The sequence below is a fragment of the Candidozyma pseudohaemuli genome, assembly GCF_003013735.1.
Source record: "Candidozyma pseudohaemuli strain B12108 chromosome Unknown scaffold00001, whole genome shotgun sequence".
NCBI classification, from domain to species: Eukaryota; Fungi; Ascomycota; class Pichiomycetes; order Serinales; family Metschnikowiaceae; genus Candidozyma; species Candidozyma pseudohaemuli.
In genome coordinates this window covers 1,798,590-1,822,583 of record NW_020194435.1, presented here as the reverse complement: position 1 = coordinate 1,822,583, position 23,994 = coordinate 1,798,590, and the positions used below count along the sequence as shown (strand labels likewise).

Sequence of the window (23,994 nt, the reverse complement as noted above, 5' to 3'; positions counted from 1 at the left end):
GATACATGACATATAGAATCACAGCATCACTCCATTTATAATTGCAACTCTCCCTTTTTTATCTGAAGCCTCATGCCTAAGGACTCCAAAGCTCGCCGTGAGCGAAAAGTCCTTTCCAAGTTGGGCCTTGAAGAGAAGCTCTCGAAACTTGGCATAGAAGAGAAGCATGAATATCTCCAAAATTACCTCCCTTTATACCGCAAGATATCTGGAGCTGTGATCCCACCACTTCAGTCATCATTGGCGTACATCAATGGAGGTCATTTTCCAGATGGCGACAGCAGCGATGCACTGGCCGATCCAGATAAGTTCATTGATGCAGAAGATGGTAGAGACGAGCTGAAGAAGAGGGATATCCCAATTGAAGATGACGAGGACAATTACGATGCTGCCCAGCCATTGGGTGAAGACCACGCCTCCAATCTGTTTCTTAACACATTGACCATGGCAAACGTGTATGCTGGTGTTGGATCTCTCAAGAACTTGAAAAATCTTATCGGCGACATTTCCAATCCGAGCTGGCTCGATCACAAGGGAGGTCGCCTCATTGGATACTCGATGCTTAGCAGCAGTGAGTCCGAAGATGAGTCCGAGGACGAAAAGCCGGAGTCCGACGTTGACTCGAAGTACAAGCTTGAAGAGGCTAAACCATCAAAGTCTCAATCTCCAGAGAAAACAGCCTCACCTACGAAAACACTGTCCAGCACACATGTGCCTACAAAGACCTCAGGAACCACGACCCTGCCGACAGCATCAAGCACAATGCTGCAAACAGCAGCTCCCACACAAACGGATGCAGAATGTGAGGATATGGTAAGCGGTGCAACCCCAAGTGCCAATAACCCGCTTGTCCTCGATCATGTGCTCACTCTTGATACCCCTTCCAAAGACTCCAATGAGGCCTTCGAGGCTGGTTTGGACCCAGAGGTCCCTGTGGATGGTACTCTTGGGCCTGAGGTGGCCGACTCTTCGTTCAATATCCCACCCAAAGAAGAGTGGTCGGCATGGCAACATTCTGTAATGGAAAACATGAACATCACACCGCTTAGGGAAGTGGTCTTGATCAAGTTTAAAGACAAGAAATCAGCAGACACCGAGTCAGAGAAAAACGCCAGGCAGAGGTTGACATGGCTTCTAGGTACAAGGACACAAGATGCCTTTGACTTGGACAGCACAGATACATTTCACGCTAATTTCGATGCATGGCTTATTAAGGATGTGCTTTTACAAGGTCATGCATTCCTTACGAGAGACGCTTTTTGCTTCTATTCATTACTACCGGGTACTACAGATCACAATCCTAATCAACAGGAAAATCCAGATTTGACCCTCTTTCAAGGAACGCTTGGAATGAAGGTCGGCGAGGGTCTTCTTTTGTCAAACACGCATAGGTTTTGGGCAGTGCTCAGGCCTGAGACATTGAGTCTCTACACATCTCCCACTGATATGTATTTCCCTGATAAGGTTGTTGATCTCCGCAATGCGCTTTACTGTGAGCTCTCGAAGGAGCCTCCAAACCCAACTAGTCCGCCTGGCGGAACCTCTGACGGGTTGGCCTCTCCAAGAAGCAGAATCTCCAGTGCTCGCGACTCATTCTACCTTTCAAACAACAGCAGCATGCCCACTTCCCAGCCCGAGTCAGAGACCTCAAGTATCAACGAGGCTGATTTAGAGGAGGCCACCGAGGAAATGTCAACCGGGGTTTGGTTCAAGGTCGTTTGTACCGAAAAGACTTATCGGTTCCAAACCGGAAGCTTGTTTGCGGCACGTCACTGGTACAACAGTATCACTAAGGCCATTTTTCAACTTCATAATTGTAATGCCCGCAGGGAAGTGTTGCACAAAATTCCATTTGATCAAGTCGTTGAATTCCAAAAGAACTTTGTCTTGGCGGACTCGGGGGGAGACGCTTCTGAGGATAACGAAACGCCTGTTTCATTTTCGGTGAAGTATCTTTCGCCTCATGAACAGCAAGGTTCCAAGTTCATGCGTAAGATCAACAATGCAAAGCCATCGCCTTATGAAACCGTTCATTTTGTGTTGTTTCACATGGGAAAAGATTTTGTTGACATGTTCACCCGCTTGCATGAGGAGTTCCAGGCCCAAAAGCATACTCTCAATTTAAATCAACGTATGAAACGCAGAGCTAAAAAGGTGTTTCATGATGACACCTCCGATGAAGAACTGCGATCCACAGTTTTCACGACACTTCAGCCTGAATTTGCGTCCGGTGTTTCACTTGTCGATAGGGTTGCTAAGGTTAATGAGCATATCATTCAGCATAGGATGAACGAGCAGTCGCATTCCAGTTTCGCTTCCGATGAAGAAATTTCAGCTTCGGAAGGTAACGAACGTATTCGAAGCATGGCAAGGCTCCTTGGGATCAACAAGCAAGTCTTCTCGAGACATGATTCGGAACAAAGCAGTACCTCGAGTCTTAGAACCCCACCAACCATCTCATCTGTGTGGGGAAATGCCGACAAGGTGCCTCCAGAGATGAACCCCATTCTGGATGATGGTGTGATTCTCCAGTTCCCCAAACCATTCTCACTCAGTACTTTGAAAAATCTCAAGTTGAACATGATCACGACCAAGAGAAATTTTAACGATGTTGAACAACGATTGATTGCCATCAATCAGTCGAGAAAGAGACCTTACTCGCATAGCGTGGGTGAGCTCTCGATGACGGAATCGTATAAGGATTTCACCGATAGCTTTTCTGATCCTGATGATGGCAGTGGAGCGAAGCATAAGGATGAGAGTAACAAGAAAAGTAAATTTGGGTCCCTTAAGAAGAAGATCAAGACTGTGTCTAGCATGGGTGGTGTCTGGTCAGCAAATCCAGATCATTACGTCAGGTTTGATGATGACGACAAGTTCTTCGTCACAAATTCCGAGGAAAGAGACGTTAGTGAGAAGCGATTTAGGAAGCATTTCTCGCTCAATTCTGAGAGCAGATTAATAGCGACTTATTATTGTCATTTGAAACGCTCAATCCCTGTCTACGGTAAGCTTTACCTTGGAAGTGACAAGCTATGTTTCCGATCATTGATTCCAGGTATATCGACTAAGATGATTTTACCACTCAAGGACGTCGAGACCTGTGCGAGTGAGGGGGGCTTCAAATATTCAGGTCTTCGAATCACAATGCTGGGAATGGAGTCATTAATTATGGAGTTTGGTTCTCAAAAAAGCCGTGATGATTGCTCACACATGGTATTGAACCAGCTTGAGATAATACATGGTGATGAGTCTTGGGCACCAAAAGCTCACGAATGGGGCCACGCTGGTCAATATAGAGATGCACTGCAAAAAGAACCCCTTGAAAGGCTTACAAAGAACCAACTGCGAGAGCATGATATTGCGCTAGCGAGGGCTAGAGTTAGAATCGCGAGACTCAGGCATTTGGAAGATAGAATAAGTACAGCGTCTGGAATTGAGTTCCCGCTTATTTTCGAAGACTCCTTGTTTTACTTCACTGAAGTCAAGCCTGCAAAGTCTTACAACATTACCTTGTTGACCATTGGATCTAGAGGAGATGTTCAGCCATACATCGCCTTGGGCAAGGGGCTCTTGAAGGAAGGCCATACTGTGACAATTGCGACTCATTCTGAATTCAAAGAGTGGATTGAAAAACATAACTTGAAATTCAAGGAGATAGCGGGAAACCCAGCGGAACTCATGTCCTTAATGGTGACTCATGGCTCGATGTCTGTTGGTTTCATCAAAGAAGCAAGCTCTAAGTTCCGCAATTGGATCACTGAATTGCTCGACACAAGTTGGGAAGCATGTCAAGGGGCAGATCTTCTTATTGAGAGTCCCTCGGCTATGGGTGGTCTTCATATTGCAGAAGCTTTGGGCATTGCCTACATGAGAGCTTTCACAATGCCTTGGACTCGTACAAAGGCATACCCACACGCCTTCATTGTCCCAGATTCCAAACGAGGAGGCTCGTATAATCTTTTGACCCATGTCATGTTTGAAAATGTGTTCTGGAAAGGTATTTCGAGTCAAGTGAACAAGTGGAGAGTCGAGAAGTTGGGCCTCGCAAAAACAAGTTTGGCCAAAATGCAGCAATACAAGGTTCCATTCCTTTACAACATTTCACCATCGATGTTCCCACCATCAGTGGATTTCCCTGAGTGGGTGAAGGTCACGGGATACTGGTTTTTGGACGAGGGAGATTCTTCCTACAAACCTCCCCAAGAATTAGTGGACTTCATCGACGGTGCGGAGAAAAACAAGCAAAAGATTGTTTACATTGGGTTTGGATCAATTGTTGTCAATGACGCTAAAAGTTTGACTAAGGCAGTTATCGAGGCTGTTGAAAACCTGGGGGTGAGATGTATCTTGAACAAGGGTTGGTCTGATCGATTGAGTAAAGATAAAGGAGAGATTGAAGTGGAACTTCCTCCTCTGATTTACGATTGTGGACCTGTTCCTCACGACTGGCTCTTCCCAAAGGTTGATGCTGCAGTGCATCACGGTGGATCGGGAACAACAGGAGCCACTTTAAGAAGTGGTACGCCTACTATCATCAAGCCCTTCTTTGGTGATCAATTCTTCTACGCTTCGCGAGTAGAAGATTTGGGGGTTGGTCTCTCACTAAAGACATTGAATGCCAAGTCGCTCACAAAGGCTCTCAAGCTGATTACTAGAGAATCAAAGTATTTGGAGAAGGCGAAAGCTGTTGCTCACTCCATGGAGCATGAAACAGGAGTTCTCACTGCAATTGATGCAATTTATTCCGAACTTGCTTATTCGAAGTCCTTGATGCTTACCATCAGATACAACACCGAAGCCCGCAGAGACGATAGATCTGGAGCACAGACACCTAACATCGCAGAGGAAGACTACTTCATGCATGATGAAGACGGCTCATCTGACGAAGATGATGACAGTAATCTAAGCGACGAGAGTGACGAAGTGGACGAGTACAGCGATGAAGAGTCTGAAACTGTGAAAAGTGCGCTAGATGATGCAGCATGTACTATTGGCAACAAGGCGGAGAAAATCAAAGACACCTTGACCAGCCGTAAGTCGGGGAACAATACAGCGGCTGCGAAATCTTAGGTGCCAACTGTGGATCACTTTTTAAAGATACATATATAGTTATGACGAGACAAAGAGGCATTTAACCAAGAAAGCCCTATCACGAAATTGACGAAAACATACAAATTCGCGTACTTGACCTGTAACCTGAAAAAGTAGTCTTGATTATACGGCAGAATACGTCAAAGGTAAGTCACGTGAAATAGTACAAGGTGAGTAATACAGGAATACATTGTCTGGGTTCATGCCAAAAGGTGATTCATAGTATTTTACCAGATATAAATCGTTTAACCTCAGATTGCAGATTTCTGGCTGCACTCCACAACCAATAGAGCTCTGTTGCAATCTTGCAATAGCCCTGAACCAAAAAGCTCATCAACACACAGCTATATCTTGAATCTGCAACATGAAAAATTCGATCTTCAAAGATGTCACGGAGGAACACCGGAAGACAAATTCATATGCTGCCATGGTTCCAGGACAAACAATTGTTGAAATTCCAGAATATGAGCTAGAATGTGGAGAGACTCTCTTCAATTTCCCGGTTGCTTATAAAACCTGGGGTAGACTCAACAAGGATAAAGACAACGTCTTGCTAATCAACCATGCACTCACAGGATCGTCGGATGTTCAAGATTGGTGGGGGCCACTTCTAGGTACTGGTCTTACGTTTGATCCCTCTAGATTTTTCATCATTTGCATCAACTTCTTAGGGTCACCATATGGCTCTTGTTCACCGGTAACTATTGAGAAAGCCACAGGAAAGCCTTATGGACCGCTTTTCCCCTTGGTTACTGTGAAAGACGATCTCGGCATTCAAAAGCTTATTTTAGACTCCTTGGGAGTGGAAAAGATTGCATGCGTCATTGGTGGGTCAATGGGTGGCATGGCTGCGCTTGAATATTCTTCAACGTATAACGGCACGGGCTACGTGAAAACTGTGATTGCTCTTGCCACTGCAGCAAGAGCTAGTGCCTGGTGTATTTCATGGAATGAGACTCAAAGGCAGTGTATTTTCAGTGATCCTTTCTACGACGACGGGTACTACTTTGAAAATCCAAAGGGGTCGAAACCAGATGGTGGACTTAGTGCCGCAAGAATGGCTGCGCTACTCACCTATAGGTCCAGGAACTCTTTCGAAACAAGATTTGGCCGCAAGTTGCCTTCACAACAGGCTCGGGAGCCGCCTAAAGACGACATTAGATTACCAAAGAATAAGGACGAGGAGAACTGGCTCATTCATAATGAAGGATCTCGTAGATCGAGATCTTCCTCCAGCACCTCGTTAGCTTCTGACAAGCCTCAAACATACTTTACCGCACAGTCTTATTTGAGATATCAAGGAGACAAGTTTGTCAAGCGTTTCGATGCCAATTGCTATATCTCAATCAGCAGGAAGCTCGACACACATGATATTACAAGAGGGAAAATTGAGGCAGATGATGGAGAAAATGATCCGTTGCCTAAGTACTTGGAAACTTTACTGGCGCCACATCTAATCATTGGCATTCAATCAGATGGTCTCTTCACCTACGGCGAACAACAGCTCTTGGGTGCACATATCCCTCAAAATACCTTGAAAAGGTTGGACTCACCAGAAGGCCACGATGCTTTTCTTCTCGACTTTGAAATCATTGATAAATACTGCCGCGAGTTTTTAAACAATCAGCTTCCGGAATACTTCGATGATGCTGCCGGAAAGGTGGAGGTGTTCGAAAACTGGGCTGATCATGTGGTGTCTGTTGACAATGAAGGTGAATCCGTTTTTGGAGAAGCAGAAAAGAATATCACCAATTGGTAATCTCCCAATTATTTAGCATTTAGAATCAAATACACTCCAATGTTGCGAAACTACGTAAATGACATATACATTATGTTCTCAATAAAGAAACAAGAAGACTTTGCAGTGTAGCACAAAACAAATAACGTTTTTATTTTAAAAGAAAAAATTAAAAAATTGTACAGTCAATTGATCGATACTCTTTAGTTTTGTGGGGTTGAGGTTATTACTAGTACTGCAAGATACTCATCGCACTGCACACCAGCAGCATCGAGTAAGATCGTTACAAGGCTTCCATCGTATGCTTAAATTTGCAAAGGTCAACAATCCCACCCATGGTATCACTGGAAATGAAACAGTATCCACCGTCAGTATTACTGTCAAGTCACAATCAGTTGACCTAATTCCTTTACTCAGAGCATCCTTCTACTATGAGGCTACCGATTTCAATGGATTAGACGAACTTCTACAAGAAGCAAAGGGTGCATCATTCTGGATCCAATTGACCAAAGGTGACTCTAAGCTTACATTTGACTCTACAAACAGAAGCTATTGCGACCTACATTTGAGTAAGGATGACTTTTTTCACAACAACTACATCTACCGTTATTTGAAATTCAAAGAGCACAAACCAGTCAAACAGTCCATCCACACTGAAACATATTTCACTGCTTCTGCTTCATATCCCACACCAAAACAGTTAAAGTACGGAAGAGATGTCAGCGTGCTAATATCGAGAGTATTTTCTGATGCATCAATTAAGGTTTCACTGAATAGAGATATCCAATCTCTCGCAAAATTCCGGTGCAATTATGATGTATTATCAGGACACATTCCACACAACTCTGACTTGAGGCCTCTTGCCAAAGATCCATCCTTAGAGCCACATGAATTCTACGAATACTGGAGTCTCCTTCACATGAATAAGATTCCTAAGATCGAACCTAATGAGTATGAAAGAATCACCAGTATGTACGAAGTGCCATACCGTGATGAACTTGAAAACAGCGAAGAAAACGGCAATGATGTATCTTTAATGTTCACCAAGAATGTTCACCCAGAAGTGCTTCAACTGATCCTTCAACATCAGGACATATTATCCGTCTTATACAGTAGAGGCAAAGATACTGGGCTTATCACAAAACTTCCAAATGGAATCTACAAATGGGAGAACTAAGTGGAAAAATAATTAACTATGTACAAAGTTGCCCACTACAAATAGACTATGAGGATCTTCTCATAACGGCATGCATTTATAAAACTGGGCGTAATCGTAAAAGCGTCAAATAATAAATATAATTATTGAGTAGATCTCTTCATTGAGATCTCACGGAACCAGCCTGATGATCTCTTCAAGATTTTGCGAGTCAAGAAAGTTCATACTCTCGGGTCCATTATCACCATTCATTTCCATTGGATCGTTTGTAGTTTCCCAGTTCTCGAATATAAGGTGATCAAATGTACCCAAACCATAGTCAATATCCATTGATGGCGGTGTACGACCAAAGAGATTGCGGCTGCTTCTTTGAGGTTTTTCGGTCATCATCTGCATCCAAAGATTGTCAATTTCTTGCGATTGATATGGCATGTTCATGTTATCTTCAGGTCCAACCGAAGGGTTTCTGGTTACAAAACCGTTGGATGACGGAATCGCATCAGGAGCCGTCTGAGCGCTGTAGTCTGAGTTGACAGTCGATCCACTCATAACTTGAGGCTCCAGCTGCTCGACTGATGGCTCCATATCTTGGTCCTTAGTAGTGGTCACACGATCTAGTGATCCTTGCAAGATCTTATTGAGATCTTCAAGCATATCATTTGAGAACTTGGAATAACACTCCTTACCTTTACACCAATTGAGGTAAAAATCGGTGCCATTGAAAGTTTGTCTTAAGGCATTCTGAGCCTTTACACATCTCCAACTGTAGTAGTATCTACTACTCAATTTTGTCAATGTATCAGTGATGACTCGCAAGCATTTGAAAGCCAAGTTGTAGGTTGTTTGAATGAGTTCATATCGGAGTTTATAATCAGGATCGGTCATTAAACTGCTATTGTGGGTAGGAAGACTCTCGAAGAAAAGTACAGAAAATCTTGCTCTGGCCATAATTGACAGAATGACAATCAAGCACTTGTGTACAAGAGACTGGAAACCCGGAGTGATTGCGAGATCAGTTGTGCCCTCAAAATATGAACTGCTTTTCTCGACATAGTTTTCATAAAACGGCATCATGTTGTAGACAGCTACCACTATCACCTTTTTCAAGTAGAAGTAGGCTAAATCAAAATTATTCTTGCTCTCGTAGTAGTTGAAAAAATGGAAGTTCACTCCAAGGAAGAAGAAGTTTGCCTGGAAGTATATCTTGGTCCTCATTGCGTTAGCTCTTCTTTCAGCAAGTGAGCATTCCAGATTCAAATTTAAGCTGACATTGGTCAAATCCTTGATAAAGTCGACTTCCATGTCATTCAACCTGTTTGTAAGTTGCGACATTGGAATTGGTTGCACATTGACGATAGCCTGAACCGTGTTAATCAATGGCTCATAGGCGAGTTCAACTCTTGAGAATGCCTCGATGACGGCCAATTCGGACTCCATATTCCTGAGATTCTCGTTGCCCGGTTTGTGGTATGGTGGCTTAGTGTCAAACAGACCCTTCGATATGCATATCGGAGTTCCATTGGCGATAGCGCCGTTCAAGTCGAATACAATTAAGTAGTTCCAAATTTTGCGGCAGAGATTATTGGTACGTTCGTCTCTCACGGGCTGGTCAAAATGATCTGGATCGCGATGCATACCCAAACTGATGGCCATGTTAATCAACAAGGCTGTGAAGGATTGTGAATGGGAGTCTTCCGGGACTTCTCCGTTCTCGGGCGAATACATGTAATATAGCTTGATGTACAAGGCCAATTGCAAGATTGGGAGGGTACAGTAACGCAAGAAGCTGAATTGATGCAAGCAGGACTCGGCAATTTCAAGAATATCAATGTCAATAGGGTTATGCATCAAGTACTTTTCGGTTTGAGCTTCTGGCGTGGGGCAATTCGAGTTGAATTTGGCGTCGTTCTCTGTTTCAATATTGGAGAACAAAGTCAAGTAGGCAAACCGGAGAAAAATAAGAAGCATACCTAGCTGAGGAAAATCTGTCTTTTTGTCGACGTTGACTTTTTCAATTTTTTCATGTGTATAACTTCTGGGGCCTAGGATGCGTTCCATGTGTTCGAGGAAGTCAAATTCATCAACAAACGGGAAAAAGAGTACCACACGGTCAAAGAATCTATCAAGCAAGAGCCAAATCACCTTTCTCGTGGGTAGAATGAGTTCGATCTTATCAAGCAATTGCAAAGAAGAGTCAATACCACCCTCGTAGTATGTGAGCCCTACGGCTTTTGCTCTGTCATTGATCTTCAGTCTGATGCGCAGCCTGTCTTCCGGAGTGGAGCGTAGGGAATCTTTAAGAGACATGTCATTGAACGCGTCACTTTTAAAGATCTTCTCCTTAAAAAGCTTATCAGACGGTTGCATCTCACCTTGCTCCTGTTCCTTCAAGAATTGACGCTTCATCTGCACGTTTCTGTGCTGGTACGCCAACATGCCGTTGATGGCATTGTCAATTTTAATCAACGCAATCCAGCTGAGCGGACCATAGTGACGAGGCAGGCCAACGCAATGGTTGAAGAAAGGCACGTAGCGGTCGTGGAAGGAGAACTCCTCTGTCTCGGAGGCGTATGGGTGGTAACCGACCAAGTACGATAGGTCGTTGAGGCCCCCGCTCCAAATTTGAGAAGAATCGCTTGTTTTCGAAAGTTTCACGGAGTTCTCTAGTATGGAGATCTTGCGCTTGAGCATTTCCAATTCTGTGTGGACATCAGCTGGCGCGTTGGCGGGAGCCTCTGAGAAGTACAGCAGCTCGTCCAGCAGGTTATGGTTGTTGGAAGCCGAGCGAGTCTGTTGCAAGCCGGGCCTATTGTTCTTGTAGAAGCCATTCATGATGGTTTCGGCGTAAGTCTCCGAAGAGCGCTTGACAGGTGGAGGCCCATCGTACTCGCAATGGGGGTTGTTGTATTTGATGCAGGTGCTGCAAGGATTGCCCTTATCACACTTTGTCTTGCGCCGTTTGCAAAAAGTGCAAACGGACGAGTGTCTCAGGCGCCGTTGGGGCATTGGGGAGGAAGCCTGGGGTAGATGAAAGATGGAGGGAAGAGGCCGTATGGAGGCAGAAATCAGCGCGCTAATATGGGTCTTGCTCACGCAGGACCCAGATGGTCTGAATAAGTACTCGCCGGGGGGCATGACGAAAGAGCGGCACGGCGCTCTTTGGAATATTCAGCCCTCCGAGCCACTGAGGCTCCGAGAGGCAATTGAGGCAGGTCAGCGTAAATATTGAAGCATGCAGCCGGGCATCCAGGCATCCCCTAGCGTGGGAATCACAATGGTTCTTGGCCGTTGGTGGATAGGTCAGTGTTCTTTGCAGCCTGCCTGCGCGGACCTTACACCATCGAGGATGCTTCCAGTGTGCGCTTTTGATGCAGACGGAGGCTGTAGGAGACAATTACGAAAGCTTGTGCTGAGAGGAGGCGAAGCGATTGACCAATCCAAAACGTAGTCACCCCCTGTGTTTTCCTTTCTTTTCTGGATGATGACTCACCGAGCTCGGGCCCGTAACAATGCTTTTGGTCTGTCTACGACGCTGCTTAGGTAAGCGCACCGCAGAGCGGCTTTCCTGGGTCCCAAGCCTCCCAGCCCCAGTGGATCTCGCGAACTAACGCACTGTATCCATGCGGGCTCGGGGTCTGATGGCGTGAGACTTTTACTTTTTTGGCTGCCGTGCTGGTACCGGAACGTGGGAAAAAAAATGCACCCTAAAGGGTTTCGCAGACGTCCAGATTGTCCACCTGTGCCGCGCCAATCCAGATCTCGCAAGATCCATGAAACCACACCCTAGGAATAGGCTAAAGCGTATTACAATAGTCTTCTCTGAGTCCGATAGCGGCTCCGATGTCATCACGTCTGCCACTTTCGGAGACGGGTTTTTCTTTTTTTCCCAGGCCTGATGTGACGATCTCCTTTGTTGACTCGACGAGAGGGGCCAGCTCGTAAATAGAATGAGGCCTCCCAAGCCTGTACCGCCAACGCACGGTAGGTTTGTTTGGCAAGCCTGGGCCCGCACTCCAGCTAGGCTTTCCTATTTCACTTTGCCACCGCCTGCGAGAATTCCTTCAGATATTTTGGAGAGCCGCTCACGCCGCGCGGCTTCCTCTTTCAGCGGGCCGTTATCTGAGCGGCTCTTGTTAACTTTGACAGGGCCTTTTTGGCAATTCGCTTTTTGCAACATTGACAACTTTTGCAATTCGTAAGTCTATGATTCTGGCTTAGAATGGGCCTTGTCGAACATGCAGCTGCCCGGCTCGTCAACTCTGTTACCCCATCCGCCAAAGCCTTGCGAAAAGCTAGAAGTATGGCTCAGGGCACATGGTGAAAACGCCGTTGCAAACATGGCTGCTTTCTTACACAAAACGGCTCCCCTCGTGGAGACGGCTGCATCGCTGCGTCTAACAAACAAAGAGTAAAAATAAATCCCGCCGGCTGCCTCTTATCGTTCCTTTCGTCCTGTGGCTTGTCTGACAAATACCACCAAAGGGTCCTGTGGGAACATTGGCTGGATTCATTCCCAGTCACCCATTTCGCTCACCTCTCTGCGTATTACCACTGAGGTGCATTTGCGGTGGGTGCCGTGGCGGTCTATTTTTATCATGGGGGCCTTATCTTGTGGAGGATCTGATATCTACCGTGTTTCTGGAACTACCCCCCTTTTCTTTTCATTAACCACAAGAGGTCGGCTCCGCCCGTTGTCGATGCTTCCACACACCTTTTCGTTTTTCCATGCATCGTTTGGTGGTGGCCTGAGGCACGGGTGCGGGCTCACTCTCCCCCATATTCTTCTCTACACTCTTTCCTCTCTCCTCCATTAAGCATGTCTCACGACTTCCAGCTCCAGCTCATCCGCAAGACCTTGGAAGACTTGGGTCATGCGCCTGTGGCAGACATGCTAGCCAAGCGGTTGGCTGCAAACAACGATTCCTCGTCCACGTCCGACCTGTGGGGCAAGTCTGTTGCTGGCGACTACTCACACCCCAAATCCCAGGGCATTCTGTCTTCGCTTACCGAATTGGTCAGTGATGGTGACTACGAAGGCGCAATTCGTGCTTTTGATAGCTGCCACGATGAGTTTGATTTTGCCAATTCCCATCTTCAGTTGTCTGCTTCCCAAAAGGCCTTGTGCGTCTACTTGGTACACCGCTTTGCATTCTTGGAAAAGATCGTTCTCAAGTCGTTCGGTCAATTGCAAGATACTCCAGAATCGCTAATAAAGCTCTTGCAGAATGAAGTGACAAACGCCTACAATTCCGTGGATTTGACCGCCGCAAGTGCCGAGGCTCCCAATATCGCATCGTTCTTGTCTCGTGAGAAGGAAGCGTCTCTCCTTCTTGCATTGGTGTTACAGACTCCCTCACCAGAAGACTTAGAAGCTCAGCTTTTTGATCCCAAGGTCGCATTGACGGAATCTCATGCCTCGCAAGCACGCCTTGCTCTCGAGCCCTCGGCATTCCTCAATCGCTTGAGAAACGTACTCTCCCACTTCCTTCACACCATATTGTCGGCTGGATCCAACGATAAATCCCGCTCCTCTGCCCAATGGAGCTATCATGACATTCCCCCCAATTGCCTTGACAGCTTGATCCGCAGTGCTACTTTACACAATTTGCTGAGATCACTTTATTACTTGCCTCCTCGCACGGAGCCCTACTTCACAGATAACTTACCAATTTCAATGGTTCTACCCTCGCCGCTCAATGACGTAAGCAGAGACGACCTCCCAATCCATTTACTTCATACTTTAACAGATCATACGGATGAAGTCTGGTTCACTAAGTTTTCCCCTCTGGGTCGCTTCTTAGCTACAGGCTCTCTAGATGGGACCTGCAATATCTATGACGTTCAAAATGGGTTTGCTCAGATTGCAGAATTGGACGCTAACGCCGAGGACCAAGAAAGTGTCTTCGCCAGCGGGACTCACAAGCCTGCTCTAGATAAAAAGAAGGGAATTATCTACTTCTGTTGGGAGCCTCATGAGAGATACATCGTCACTTGCTGTCTTGACACTGTAATCAGAGTCTGGCATGTGGAGAACATCACTCAAAGCAAGAGAATCACTAGATCCATGGACGACACCAAACTCACTTCGCTTCTTTGTTGCTTCACACTTGGCGAGCGCATGCGTACATGGCCATGTGAATTCTTGCCATACAAGAAAAGTGCCACCCCACATTTCATCGTGGGATCTCCTGATAAAGTTCTCAAAGTGTTTACGGTCGAAGGAACTGAGGTGCTCGACTTTTACAGTGATGCGGACGAATGGCTGGCAGTCCTTGACGAGGAATCCACTCAGCCATCAGCACAGAACTTATCTGGAATTACGGGGAGTTACATTCGCTCAGACCCTGACATCTCTGGATCATCCGCCACGGGGAATGATACGACCGCTAATGCTGCTTCTGGAGGCGATGAAAAAAATTCCGATACGTCTCTGCAACAGTTTCACCGTATCAACGACTTTGCTATTACAGCAAACGGGAAAGTGCTCATAACTGCAAACAATGATAAGCAGGTATTCTTCTATAAAATACCGGATCTTTTCGATCCTGCTGCAACCACTTCTCGCATTGCTTCGCTAAGTCTCAATGGCAGATTGACATCATGCACCGTGTCCGCTGATTTCAAATATATGTTATTGAGCATAGCCCCTGAAGAACTACAGCTTTGGGATATATCTCCCTTGGAACAATATCAAAGGCCCTTTTTGAAGCAGAAGTTTGTTGGTCAAAGCCAGGCAACCTACATGGTAAGATCGTGTTTCGGTTATCTCAACGTTGCTGAAAACAAGGAAGAATTGATCCTTAGTGGTAGTGATGACGGAAATATTTACATTTGGAAGTTGGAAACCGGTCAGCTTGTCACAAGAATTCGGGGACACCATGGGCTCTGTAATTCCGTGGACTGGAATAGATTCTATAAGCCCGCGGGCCAAGGCAAAGACTACGGCATGCTTTGGAGTTCAGTGGGAGACGATAAACTCGTCAAGATCTGGGGTCCTAAAGCTTCATAAACTATCGGGTTTGTATTTAGACATCAAAAAAGCACTATATCTTACAATTCGTCGTGCTCAGCAGCCTCCTCAGCGGCCTCCTCAACGACTTCCTCTTCCTCGCCATCGTCTTCGACGATCTGCTTCTCAGCTCTCAACTTCTCTCCATCAACACCCAAACCATTCTTCTTAATGTAGGCAATCAAGCTTTCCAAGTCTCTGCCATCAGTGTAAAGACGGTGTTCTCTGAGACCCGTCTTTGGGTCGACCTCGCCATTGGCTGGGTAGAAAAGAAGAGTTGGGTAACCCTCAATTGGAATAGGAGTGTCAACATCATTCAAGGTGTGGTCGATGTGAGCAATGACAACATCTGAATCCTCATTCTTGGAACCATAGATGTCAGCCAACTCTTCCCAGATTGGAGCCAACTTCTTACAGTGACCACACCATGGGGCGTAGTACTTGACAAAGACATCCTTGGAGTTGTCCTTGAGGATGTCCTCGTAGTTGTGAGAGACCAACTTAACAACGGCCTGGCTTGCAACCTCCTCCTCGGAAGGCAATGGCTCAGACTTGATGATTGGCTCAACCTTACCGGCCAAGAAGTCCTCAACGAACTTCTTAATGTCGTCAGTGGATGGGTTAGGGTTCTCGGTTTGGTCAATACCGTACTTTCTGCTGTTGGAGTTATCCTGGATAGCGAACAATGGAACAATCTCTGGGTTCATGTTCAAAATCTCAGCGTGACGGCCGTATTGAGAAGCATCCAAACCAACAAAATTGATCTTGCCAGCGTACTTCTTACCCAACTCGGTGAAGAACTTGTCGACGGCAGCTCTCTCGTCAATGTGGGAGTAGAAGTAGTAGCCCAATGGCAAAGAGGAGGTCATGTAGGTCAAGTAGGTGTCTCTGTTGATGTCACCAAAGTATGGAACCTTGGCGTTGACAGAGAATTCCTCCAAAGAGCTCTTGTTCACTTCACCGGAGAAGACTCTGACATCGTCCAACTCATTAGGGTGGATGACCAAGTAGGCTGGTTCCTTCAAGCCGGACAACTTGGCGCTGACGGCCTTGTCAAGCTTGGCAATCTGGGCGTCGTCCTCGATAGAGAAGAATGACATGGACTTTCTCTTCTCGTTGGCCAACTCACCGAAGGTCTCGTTGTGAGAGGAGAACTTCTTCTGCAACTTAGATGGGAAAACCTGAACAATGAATGGCTGGTTCTCGGCCTTGGAGGCGGCAACGAAAGCGTCGGCGTCCTCGACCAACTGCACAGGAGGAAGCGACTGCTTCACCATGTAGTTGACAATTCCGTCCGCGTCACGAGGACCGTCGTAGTCGTCAGGCTGCTGGAATGGGCCTCTCATAACCTTCATGGTTGGGTAACCTCTGATCTCGTGCTTGTGACACAAGTCCTCCTGCTCGGTACAGTCGATCTGAGCCAACTTGATGTTAGGGTGGGACTCGTTCAAGATGTCAGCGGCCTTCGAGAATTCAGGACCCAAGATCTTACAGTAGCCACACCATGGAGCGAAAAACTCAGTCAACACCAAAGGGTTTTCCTCGAGGAATCCCTTGAACTCCTTCTCGGTCAACTTGACGACAGCGGAGTCTGGATCAGCAGCAGCCTGTCCATCAGCGGGGCCACCAGCGGAAACCATGGACACAGAGGCGAGCAAAGCCGCAACAGCGGTAGTTGAGAACTTCCAAAACTTCATTTTCAGGTGGTTATGTTGTCACAGAAAAAAAAGTGATGTAAAGGGAAAAGATAAGTAACGCACTTGACAGCGATCTTACAAATATATTTCGCAGCTGCCTTCTTGACACCGTGTGCCCAACCAGTCACGTGTCGCGACCAAGAGTTTCGCGTCTCTACAGGTTCATGAGCTGCAAAGAAGCGCAAAGAAGGCTCCATGTATTTCGGAATTCTATAATAAATGAAGTGTTGTAGGTGAATCGTTTACGAAGTTCGACCTTTAAAGGAACAGTTCAGTCAAATCAGGTGGTTTTCTTATCAAGCAAACTTCGTCTGTTGTGCAATATTACACAAGGCCAGTTTACCGATAGCTCCAGATTACGCAGATTCGCAGCCACTCAAAGACACGGACCAAGACCGAAGCATAAAAGCCAAAAATAAATATATTGAAATCTAAAGAGAGGGCGAAATATTGTTGCAATGATGCGGCCGACTGTTCTTTGGGCGGAATTTTTCCAGGCATCAATTGCATAAACTGCATCGGTTGGTACTCTGTATATTCATAAATACAGTAAACACCGTTGCGGAGTTGAGAATCGGCGGCTGTCTTAGGTGAGTCCAAAGAACTGTGTCCAGTTTGCCCAGCTGTCCATCTCAGTATCATAAATGTACGCCATAGAATGTCTCAAAGACGACTGCAAGTACTGTGGGTGATAGTCGTAAATGAACATGACGAATGCCCACACGAGCACGGCAAAATACTTCCACGATTTGTTGTAGATCTTTGCCTTAAAGCGCTTGGTCTGAGTTTCTGTCAAATCTTTCCACAAGACATCCTCGCCTCTAATTCTCAAGCTTGGCTGGCGACAATTCAAAAGAAGATCCAAAAGAATCTTACCCAACGCCAAAGTTACTCTCGAGTAACAGTATAATGTGATTTGATGGGTGATACCGGGGTTAAAGGCTCCAAAATGCTGCGAATATACAACCCATCCACCAAGTGCACCAGCAACGAACTTGATGAGACCAATATTATCACCCATGAGTTTGTCTTGCTTCAAGAAGCTGACCAAGGTTTTGTATATGAAGGCAAAAGTGGCTAGAACGATGGTGTGCTGCTTGGTTGCGTTCAAGACCTGCTTGAGACGAGGGGCCAAGGGTCCAGAGCGGTATAGCAAGTTGATAACCAAAGCATGGGAGAACCTTAGTTTACCTCCATACACTATACCATTACGAGACGATCTGACGGCCTCAAGGACGGGCCTGTAAAGTGGATTTGTGAATATCGACATCGATAGGCAGTTTCAGCAAGGTGTTTATTTTGAGACCTGGGGAAGTCGGATGATGCTGCAGACTGTGCTGTAGGAGTGCTGTGAGTGTGAAGACGGGATTGGCTCTTTCACACCTCGCTGTTAAGGTATCTTAGAAAAGAACTGGTAAAGTTGAAAAAAAGCCTGTCACTACTCAGCGAGTGGGTATGGACGTTTTTTGTGGAGTAATTTTACGTGCACACAATGGGGGGACCCCGAAAAGGCTGGTGAGGGTGTCCCAGATTTAGCCGAGGGATCGGGGCAAAGGAAGATACGAATATTGAGCTGAGAACTGTTGAATTCCAAAAACATATTTCAGATCCGTTAAATTTGGCATCCCGAGAATGTCATCACCCAAATATGAATATGAAGGGTCTTTTCGCCGTAACTTTACCCCAAGATCCACTGCCGCGAACCTCTCCAGTTGGTTGCAAAGAAAAAAGCCCAAGACTGCCCCACAAGCACAATTACATACACATAGAAAAATAAATTTTTTTTTTCTACAAACATTTGTTTGGACGAGCCCTGTATGGCTGAAAATGGCAGAACTTCAATGCTATAAATAAACACAGCGACAGGGCCCAAAATCAGAGAGCTACAAGAAATCTCTATACCTCTTACTTCCACGGCGTCTTCGCAGTCACTGGCGCGACATGGGCGAATTTCCCAGACTTAGAGTTCCCTGCCGTCTCTAGGTCTGGCGTTCGTGCGAAAAATCCATAATTTTTTTTCGTTCTGTTCACCTCGGCTACTATCATCCACAGAGTTTCCTAGTTGGTCATTTTGATTTACAACTGAAGACCTTCCTCCGATCCCAACGATTTGTCCCATTCGACAGTTTTTTTAGTGTGCAAATCACCAATCAGGCACACGTTATTTTCAGCGACATTCGAACTTTCTGTCACTGCGTTTAATTTTTTTTTTTTTTTTTTTTTTTTTTTTTCATTCAGGTGCCAGTCCAGTTTTTTCACAGGTCTCATAGGCTCACCGAACAAAAAATAGGGAAAAGCAGTCATCTAGCATACCTTCAATCAACCACCTTTAATTGTTGGCTTCCCTAATCCTTGACCAGATCTCGTCATTAATCATCCAATCAGGCGGTCAAGATGTCATACGCTAACGTTGCCGCTAATGGCTCCAGTCCAAAACCTGACCAGGCCTCAGAAACTTCCCTTACTTCGTCGACTTCTCCCTCTGTCTCCAACTCCGATGTGGTCGCTGTGGAATCGGAAAAGCCTTCTGATGCTACCACTCAGGAAGAGCAGGCCGCTCCCGCTCCAAAGAAAGAAAAGAAGTCTTTAGCTCCCGCTCCTGTTCCTACGAAATCTGTTTGGGGTGCCTCTGCCGCTAGTGATTCAACTGCTGTGGATGAACACAAGTGGCCAACCCCTGACAAAGCCCCTGTTCTTCTGCCTGTGGCTCAGCCTGCCAACAAGGCTGCCACCAAGTTTATCAAACCTAACAAATGGGTGCCAATCAATGCCAAAGTGGTTTTGCCATCGCCTAGATCTCAAAACGTTGGTACTGGTGGCCAGCAAAAATCCAAGAGAAAGAACAAGGCCAACCGTAAGAAGACAACTGGGTCTGATTCGCCCTCCCAGGACGACGCTATCAAGACTGAGAAGAAGAAGGACGATGAGGATCTCGATCAAGAGGCTCTAAAAGATGTCACTGGTCACGATCTCGAAGGCACTGCTCAAGGCTACTCACAAGATAGAAAGAGGTATAGCACTGGTGCTGCCCAGGCCTCCGGTCAACAGGGCCAGAAACCTAACAGAAAGTTTAGCCCTCAGGGTGCGCCAGTCCAGAACGGCAAACCTCCCCAGCAAAACCGTCAACAACAGAACGGTTACTACAATCCTTACGGAAACAACCAGGGCTACAACAACTTCAATGGTCAGAGGCAGTACAGACCAGGCAACCCCGGCCAGTACAGAAGAAATAACAGCTCTGGTAACATCCAAAATGCATACCCAAATGGTTACCGTGGCCCTATGGGCATGCCATTTGTGCCTCACATTCCCCACCATCCTATGCCTCAGGGCATGATCCCAGGCTTGCCTTATGGCGCCCCCATGCCAGTTCAGATTCCTCCTCCTATAAGCCCTAAACAGGAGCCTCTGCAAGCATTGACTCAACAGGTTGATTACTACTTCTCTCTTGAGAACTTGCTCAGAGATATTTTCTTGAGAAAGAACATGGGTACCGAAGGTTGGATTGATTTGGACTTGATCCTTAGCTTCAAAAGAGTCAAGATCATCACCAATGGTATTCTGAACGCATTTGAGGTCACTGATGAGGAGCAAAGGGCCGAATTGTTGGACCAGACCATTTTGGCTGCCGTCCAGAGATGTAAGAATGTTGAGCTTGGATATTTGAATGGCAAGGATAGCAACAACGCAACCGCCACCGAGGTCCAGTTGAGAGTAAAGAGCAACTTTGAGCAGTGGTTGTTGCCCGACAACGTTCAGTTGTAAGCTTGATTCTTGATTCAAGACCATTTCCGGCACTCGCCACTGAGCACACTTTCCTTTAGTTGCCAGAGTTCTTGCACCCTTCTGCATATTTATTTCATCCTCCTCGACTCGTTCAGCATGTACATAAAAGGACCATCAGGGCAATTTGCAATCTGTTTGTTCCTGTCACTCCACCAATGTGACTGGCATTGCCATTCTTCTACAATTGGACAACTTCGGATATAAGAGTGGAGCAATTGCCTAGTATCCTATATTCAAAAGGTACTTGCAGTATGCCTCTACGGTATGCTTTCAAGTTTTGTTACCCAAGTTGAAATTTATGAAAAGAGAAAAAAAAAAGAAAAAAAATTGAAAGAATTTTATTAGCATCTAGTTGACTGTCCCCGTTTGATAACTAGCTGTCCTCCAGTCTAGATTCCAAACATCCTTTTTTTTTGCTTCGACAACCTTTTTGTTTATGTTATACGTGATGTCAGCAGTCAATAATTATATTTAGTTTCTATATTAATTTCACGCTGTTGTCGAATCTGAAAACTCGTTGAACTTCTCCTCGGGTGCCTTGGGATGAACGTCTAGACTCTTTATAATAAAGTCTTCTGCGACGGCACCATCAAGATACTCCAAATCCTCCTTGGGTATAAATAAAGGCCAGACATATTTGGCACATAAGGCGAAGAAAACCAATACGGCCGGGAAACCGATTGCACCTTCTGTCAATGTGATGGCAATTTCAGCACCTCCTGCAATGAGTTGCAAAACAAGATAAATATAAAACCATTTACGCTTTTCCTTCGGAATGGCATGCATGGCCTTGAAGTATTCAGGACATTGTGGATCATGAATAATGTACTGTTCATCTAAGAAAATGAATCTGATTCTGTTGACAATAATATTGCCATGTAAGCCATTGATTCCCATAATGAAGAAGAGTCCTGCCAAAATTGCTTGAGGAATGAGATTCAACACAACAAGAAAGGGCCCACTCATCAACACGAAGGTTGCAGCTCCTTGTGCGGTGTTGGTGAAGCGCTGCTCCACAACCGAGACCGGCTGGCCAGTTTTGAAGTCCTCCACGACTAATGATGCAGTGTGGAGTGGTGCTTGTGGAATCAATCCGTTGGGGGCTGGGATTCCTATGAGGCCAGCAACTCCAGTTGTTAATCCTAAGAGCATAAAGTCCCAATGGAATGATGCTGGTTTTTTCAAAGGGAATTCTTTCAGCTGACACATCAATGACGAGACGTTGTGATCGAAGTAAAATAAGAAAGTAAGCAATAGTGCAAAAGGTAGAGCCAAAAACATATCACCCACAGATATATGTTCGTTGGGCCAGAAATGAATAAACCAGCCATGTGCTCTACCAAGCGCAGCACTATCGTTTGTGGGCTGGAATGCTCTAGTAGTCGGTAGACGAGCAAGATCGACATTGTCCAACCAGCCACCAAAATGAATAAAACCAATGAAGAAGATTACGGCCAAGGGTACACCGTAGTCAACAAAAAGCTTTCTTATTGGGGCCTTGAAATAGTGAAGGGTCGAGCCAAAAATTGTAGAGCCAAGGCCAAAGATGACCATGAGAAGTGCGATCATCACCGAACAGAATCCTGAAGCAGCTCCCATGTCGCTGAATTGATTACTCAATATGGCCACGGCCTTCTGACAATAAATGACACAGATAAAGAATCCAAAGACCTCGCAAGAAAAGTTTGAAATGATCTTCAAGTACGTTACCCAGTTGAGGATTGCGATGATGAAGTGCATCACCATAGACCAAAGATAAATCCAGCACATGAACGGAAAATACGGAGTTCCTCTATCCTTGATGATATCGTAAACCGTATAGCTGAAGATAGCGATCGGTCCTGTTACACCCACGATACACAATGGTTGACCGGAAAATAGACCAAACACCACTCCGGCGATTGCCGAACTCATGAGCACCTCATTAACGCCATAAGCGTTGTCGGTTCTATCGAACATATCTTGGGCAAAGGCTATAGCCGGTAGGATGTTGGTGAAGAATATGAAAACCACGGAGGGTATAACCCTGTAGTTGTAGGCATCTTTGAAATCGGAGACATACACCCTAGCCCGAGCCTTCATATCATTGAAGATGCCTCGACCTAAATGGGGATTTCGTAGCTGAAACGTCATTGTGGATGGGATCTATGGGAATCTATAATGAGCAAAAGAGAGAGTCGAAGCACAGTGGAAGTATTTAGGCAATGATTAATCAATAAAAAGCGCTGCAGGATATGTCATCCTCTCTTTGTGTTTTGATTTCCTAACTCAGGAATCGAGCGGAAAAGTGTTCGAGGCTCTTAGCTACCCTCGGAGTGGTATTTGATAGAAAGGAGATTTCTTGACCTTTACTTCTTATGAACTTAATCTATCAAAACGTGCGTGGAAAGGTTATTACTCGTATTGTTAGCTCGCAAGGACTGCATATTGAAGCGAGGAGATAGCGCCTGCGTTGGACTTGTCTCTAGAGTCTATCGCAATAAAATGCTTTTAACATCCCGTTTTATTATGATTTATTTCTTCTCACGAATAAAATTCGGTGGAATTCGAAGAGTGACTTCAAATCCGTAAGTGACTGAAGTTCATGCCGGCAACTTTGGGTCATAAATGAACGAACGGCGCATTTTGGGCGTCATATGCGCGAGAAATAGGTCATCTTGCCGTTAGAGGTAGAACATTTAAGTAAATGCCTTGGCTTCATGCCCATTCAACTTAGATATAGGGAAAGCGGCCCAAACACCGAGACGGCGGGTATAACGGTGGAAGATCTCGATTTTAAGCTATACGTCAGACTGGTACACACAAAACTCCATCATGGCCCCAGCAAGTTATATCCAATCACTTTTAGTTTACTTGTTTTCTAACCACCTGACATATTAAGCAGCAGTGATTGAAACTCGTTTCGTATTCCTTGCCTTGTGGTCCTCACAGGATAACTTTCGAGCACCTACGAAAAACATCGAGGTCCTTGCTTTCGACAAATTTCAATCAAACTCTTCTCAAGAACCTGCTAGACAATATATCTACTCTTTTATATATACTCTTATATAAATGTTAGATTCGGTAGCAATGGTAAAAACAGTGAGGTGTCTGGGTTTTTTACCGGGAGGTCTGGGTTTTTTATGTTTTTTTTTGCGCGACTTATATTACCTAATTTTGCGTCCTCCCATAGTCGGTCCCTTGGCCCAGTTGGTTAAGGCGTGGTGCTAATAACGCCAAGATCAGCAGTTCGATCCTGCTAGGGACCACTTTCCTTTTTGCAATACTTTCAAACATCCCTGCAACCGGTATCTAGCCCGGGACATGTCCTTTTTGGTGGCTCACGTTGGCGCCGGCAACCACTCTCCGTCTTCAAACGATCGATATAAAAAGCTACTCAAGGCGGCTCTTCGCACCAACTCATTTGTCCAATGCAGCTCCGTTATCGAGAAGTCACCCTTAACTAATACCGGCTATGGCTCTGCTCTTGACAGATTTGGTGATGCTTCCTGTGATTGCACTGTGTTGACTTCAT

General features: G+C 45.7%; 8 protein-coding genes and 1 non-coding gene across 9 annotated transcripts; 5 read left to right on the top strand and 4 right to left on the bottom strand.

Moving 5' to 3' along the window:
• Positions 1-72: 72 nt before the first annotated feature.
• UGT51C1 (Ugt51c1p) lies at positions 73-6,853 on the top strand (the record flags this gene model as incomplete). The annotated part of the gene is made up of 2 exons (XM_024856257.1): positions 73-5,035; positions 5,481-6,853. The coding sequence occupies 2 exons, from the start codon at positions 73-75 to the stop codon at positions 6,851-6,853; spliced, it is 6,336 nt and encodes a 2,111-aa protein (XP_024715856.1).
• A 280-nt stretch (positions 6,854-7,133) lies between these two features.
• C7M61_000829 (uncharacterized protein) lies at positions 7,134-8,009 on the top strand (the record flags this gene model as incomplete). The annotated part of the gene is made up of 1 exon (XM_024856256.1): positions 7,134-8,009. One exon carries the CDS (start codon positions 7,134-7,136, stop codon positions 8,007-8,009), a length of 876 nt encoding a protein of 291 aa, XP_024715855.1.
• Positions 8,010-8,159: 150 nt separating this feature from the next.
• Positions 8,160-10,994, bottom strand: ZCF29 (Zcf29p; the record flags this gene model as incomplete). The annotated part of the gene is made up of 1 exon (XM_024856255.1): positions 8,160-10,994. One exon carries the CDS (start codon positions 10,992-10,994, stop codon positions 8,160-8,162), a length of 2,835 nt encoding a protein of 944 aa, XP_024715854.1.
• Positions 10,995-12,804: 1,810 nt separating this feature from the next.
• On the top strand, positions 12,805-14,997 carry C7M61_000827 (glucose-induced degradation complex subunit; the record flags this gene model as incomplete). Its single annotated transcript, XM_024856254.1, has 1 exon — positions 12,805-14,997. The coding sequence occupies one exon, from the start codon at positions 12,805-12,807 to the stop codon at positions 14,995-14,997; it is 2,193 nt and encodes a 730-aa protein (XP_024715853.1).
• Positions 14,998-15,038: 41 nt separating this feature from the next.
• PDI1 (protein disulfide isomerase) lies at positions 15,039-16,694 on the bottom strand (the record flags this gene model as incomplete). Its single annotated transcript, XM_024856253.1, has 1 exon — positions 15,039-16,694. One exon carries the CDS (start codon positions 16,692-16,694, stop codon positions 15,039-15,041), a length of 1,656 nt encoding a protein of 551 aa, XP_024715852.1.
• A 586-nt stretch (positions 16,695-17,280) lies between these two features.
• On the bottom strand, positions 17,281-17,964 carry C7M61_000825 (uncharacterized protein; the record flags this gene model as incomplete). The annotated part of the gene is made up of 1 exon (XM_024856252.1): positions 17,281-17,964. The coding sequence occupies one exon, from the start codon at positions 17,962-17,964 to the stop codon at positions 17,281-17,283; it is 684 nt and encodes a 227-aa protein (XP_024715851.1).
• Positions 17,965-19,088: 1,124 nt separating this feature from the next.
• Positions 19,089-20,459, top strand: C7M61_000824 (uncharacterized protein; the record flags this gene model as incomplete). The annotated part of the gene is made up of 1 exon (XM_024856251.1): positions 19,089-20,459. The coding sequence occupies one exon, from the start codon at positions 19,089-19,091 to the stop codon at positions 20,457-20,459; it is 1,371 nt and encodes a 456-aa protein (XP_024715850.1).
• Positions 20,460-20,969: 510 nt separating this feature from the next.
• On the bottom strand, positions 20,970-22,613 carry C7M61_000823 (uncharacterized protein; the record flags this gene model as incomplete). The annotated part of the gene is made up of 1 exon (XM_024856250.1): positions 20,970-22,613. One exon carries the CDS (start codon positions 22,611-22,613, stop codon positions 20,970-20,972), a length of 1,644 nt encoding a protein of 547 aa, XP_024715849.1.
• Positions 22,614-23,654: 1,041 nt separating this feature from the next.
• C7M61_000822 lies at positions 23,655-23,728 on the top strand. Its single transcript has one exon. It is a non-coding gene; the product is annotated as a tRNA-Ile (tRNA).
• Positions 23,729-23,994: the final 266 nt, after the last annotated feature.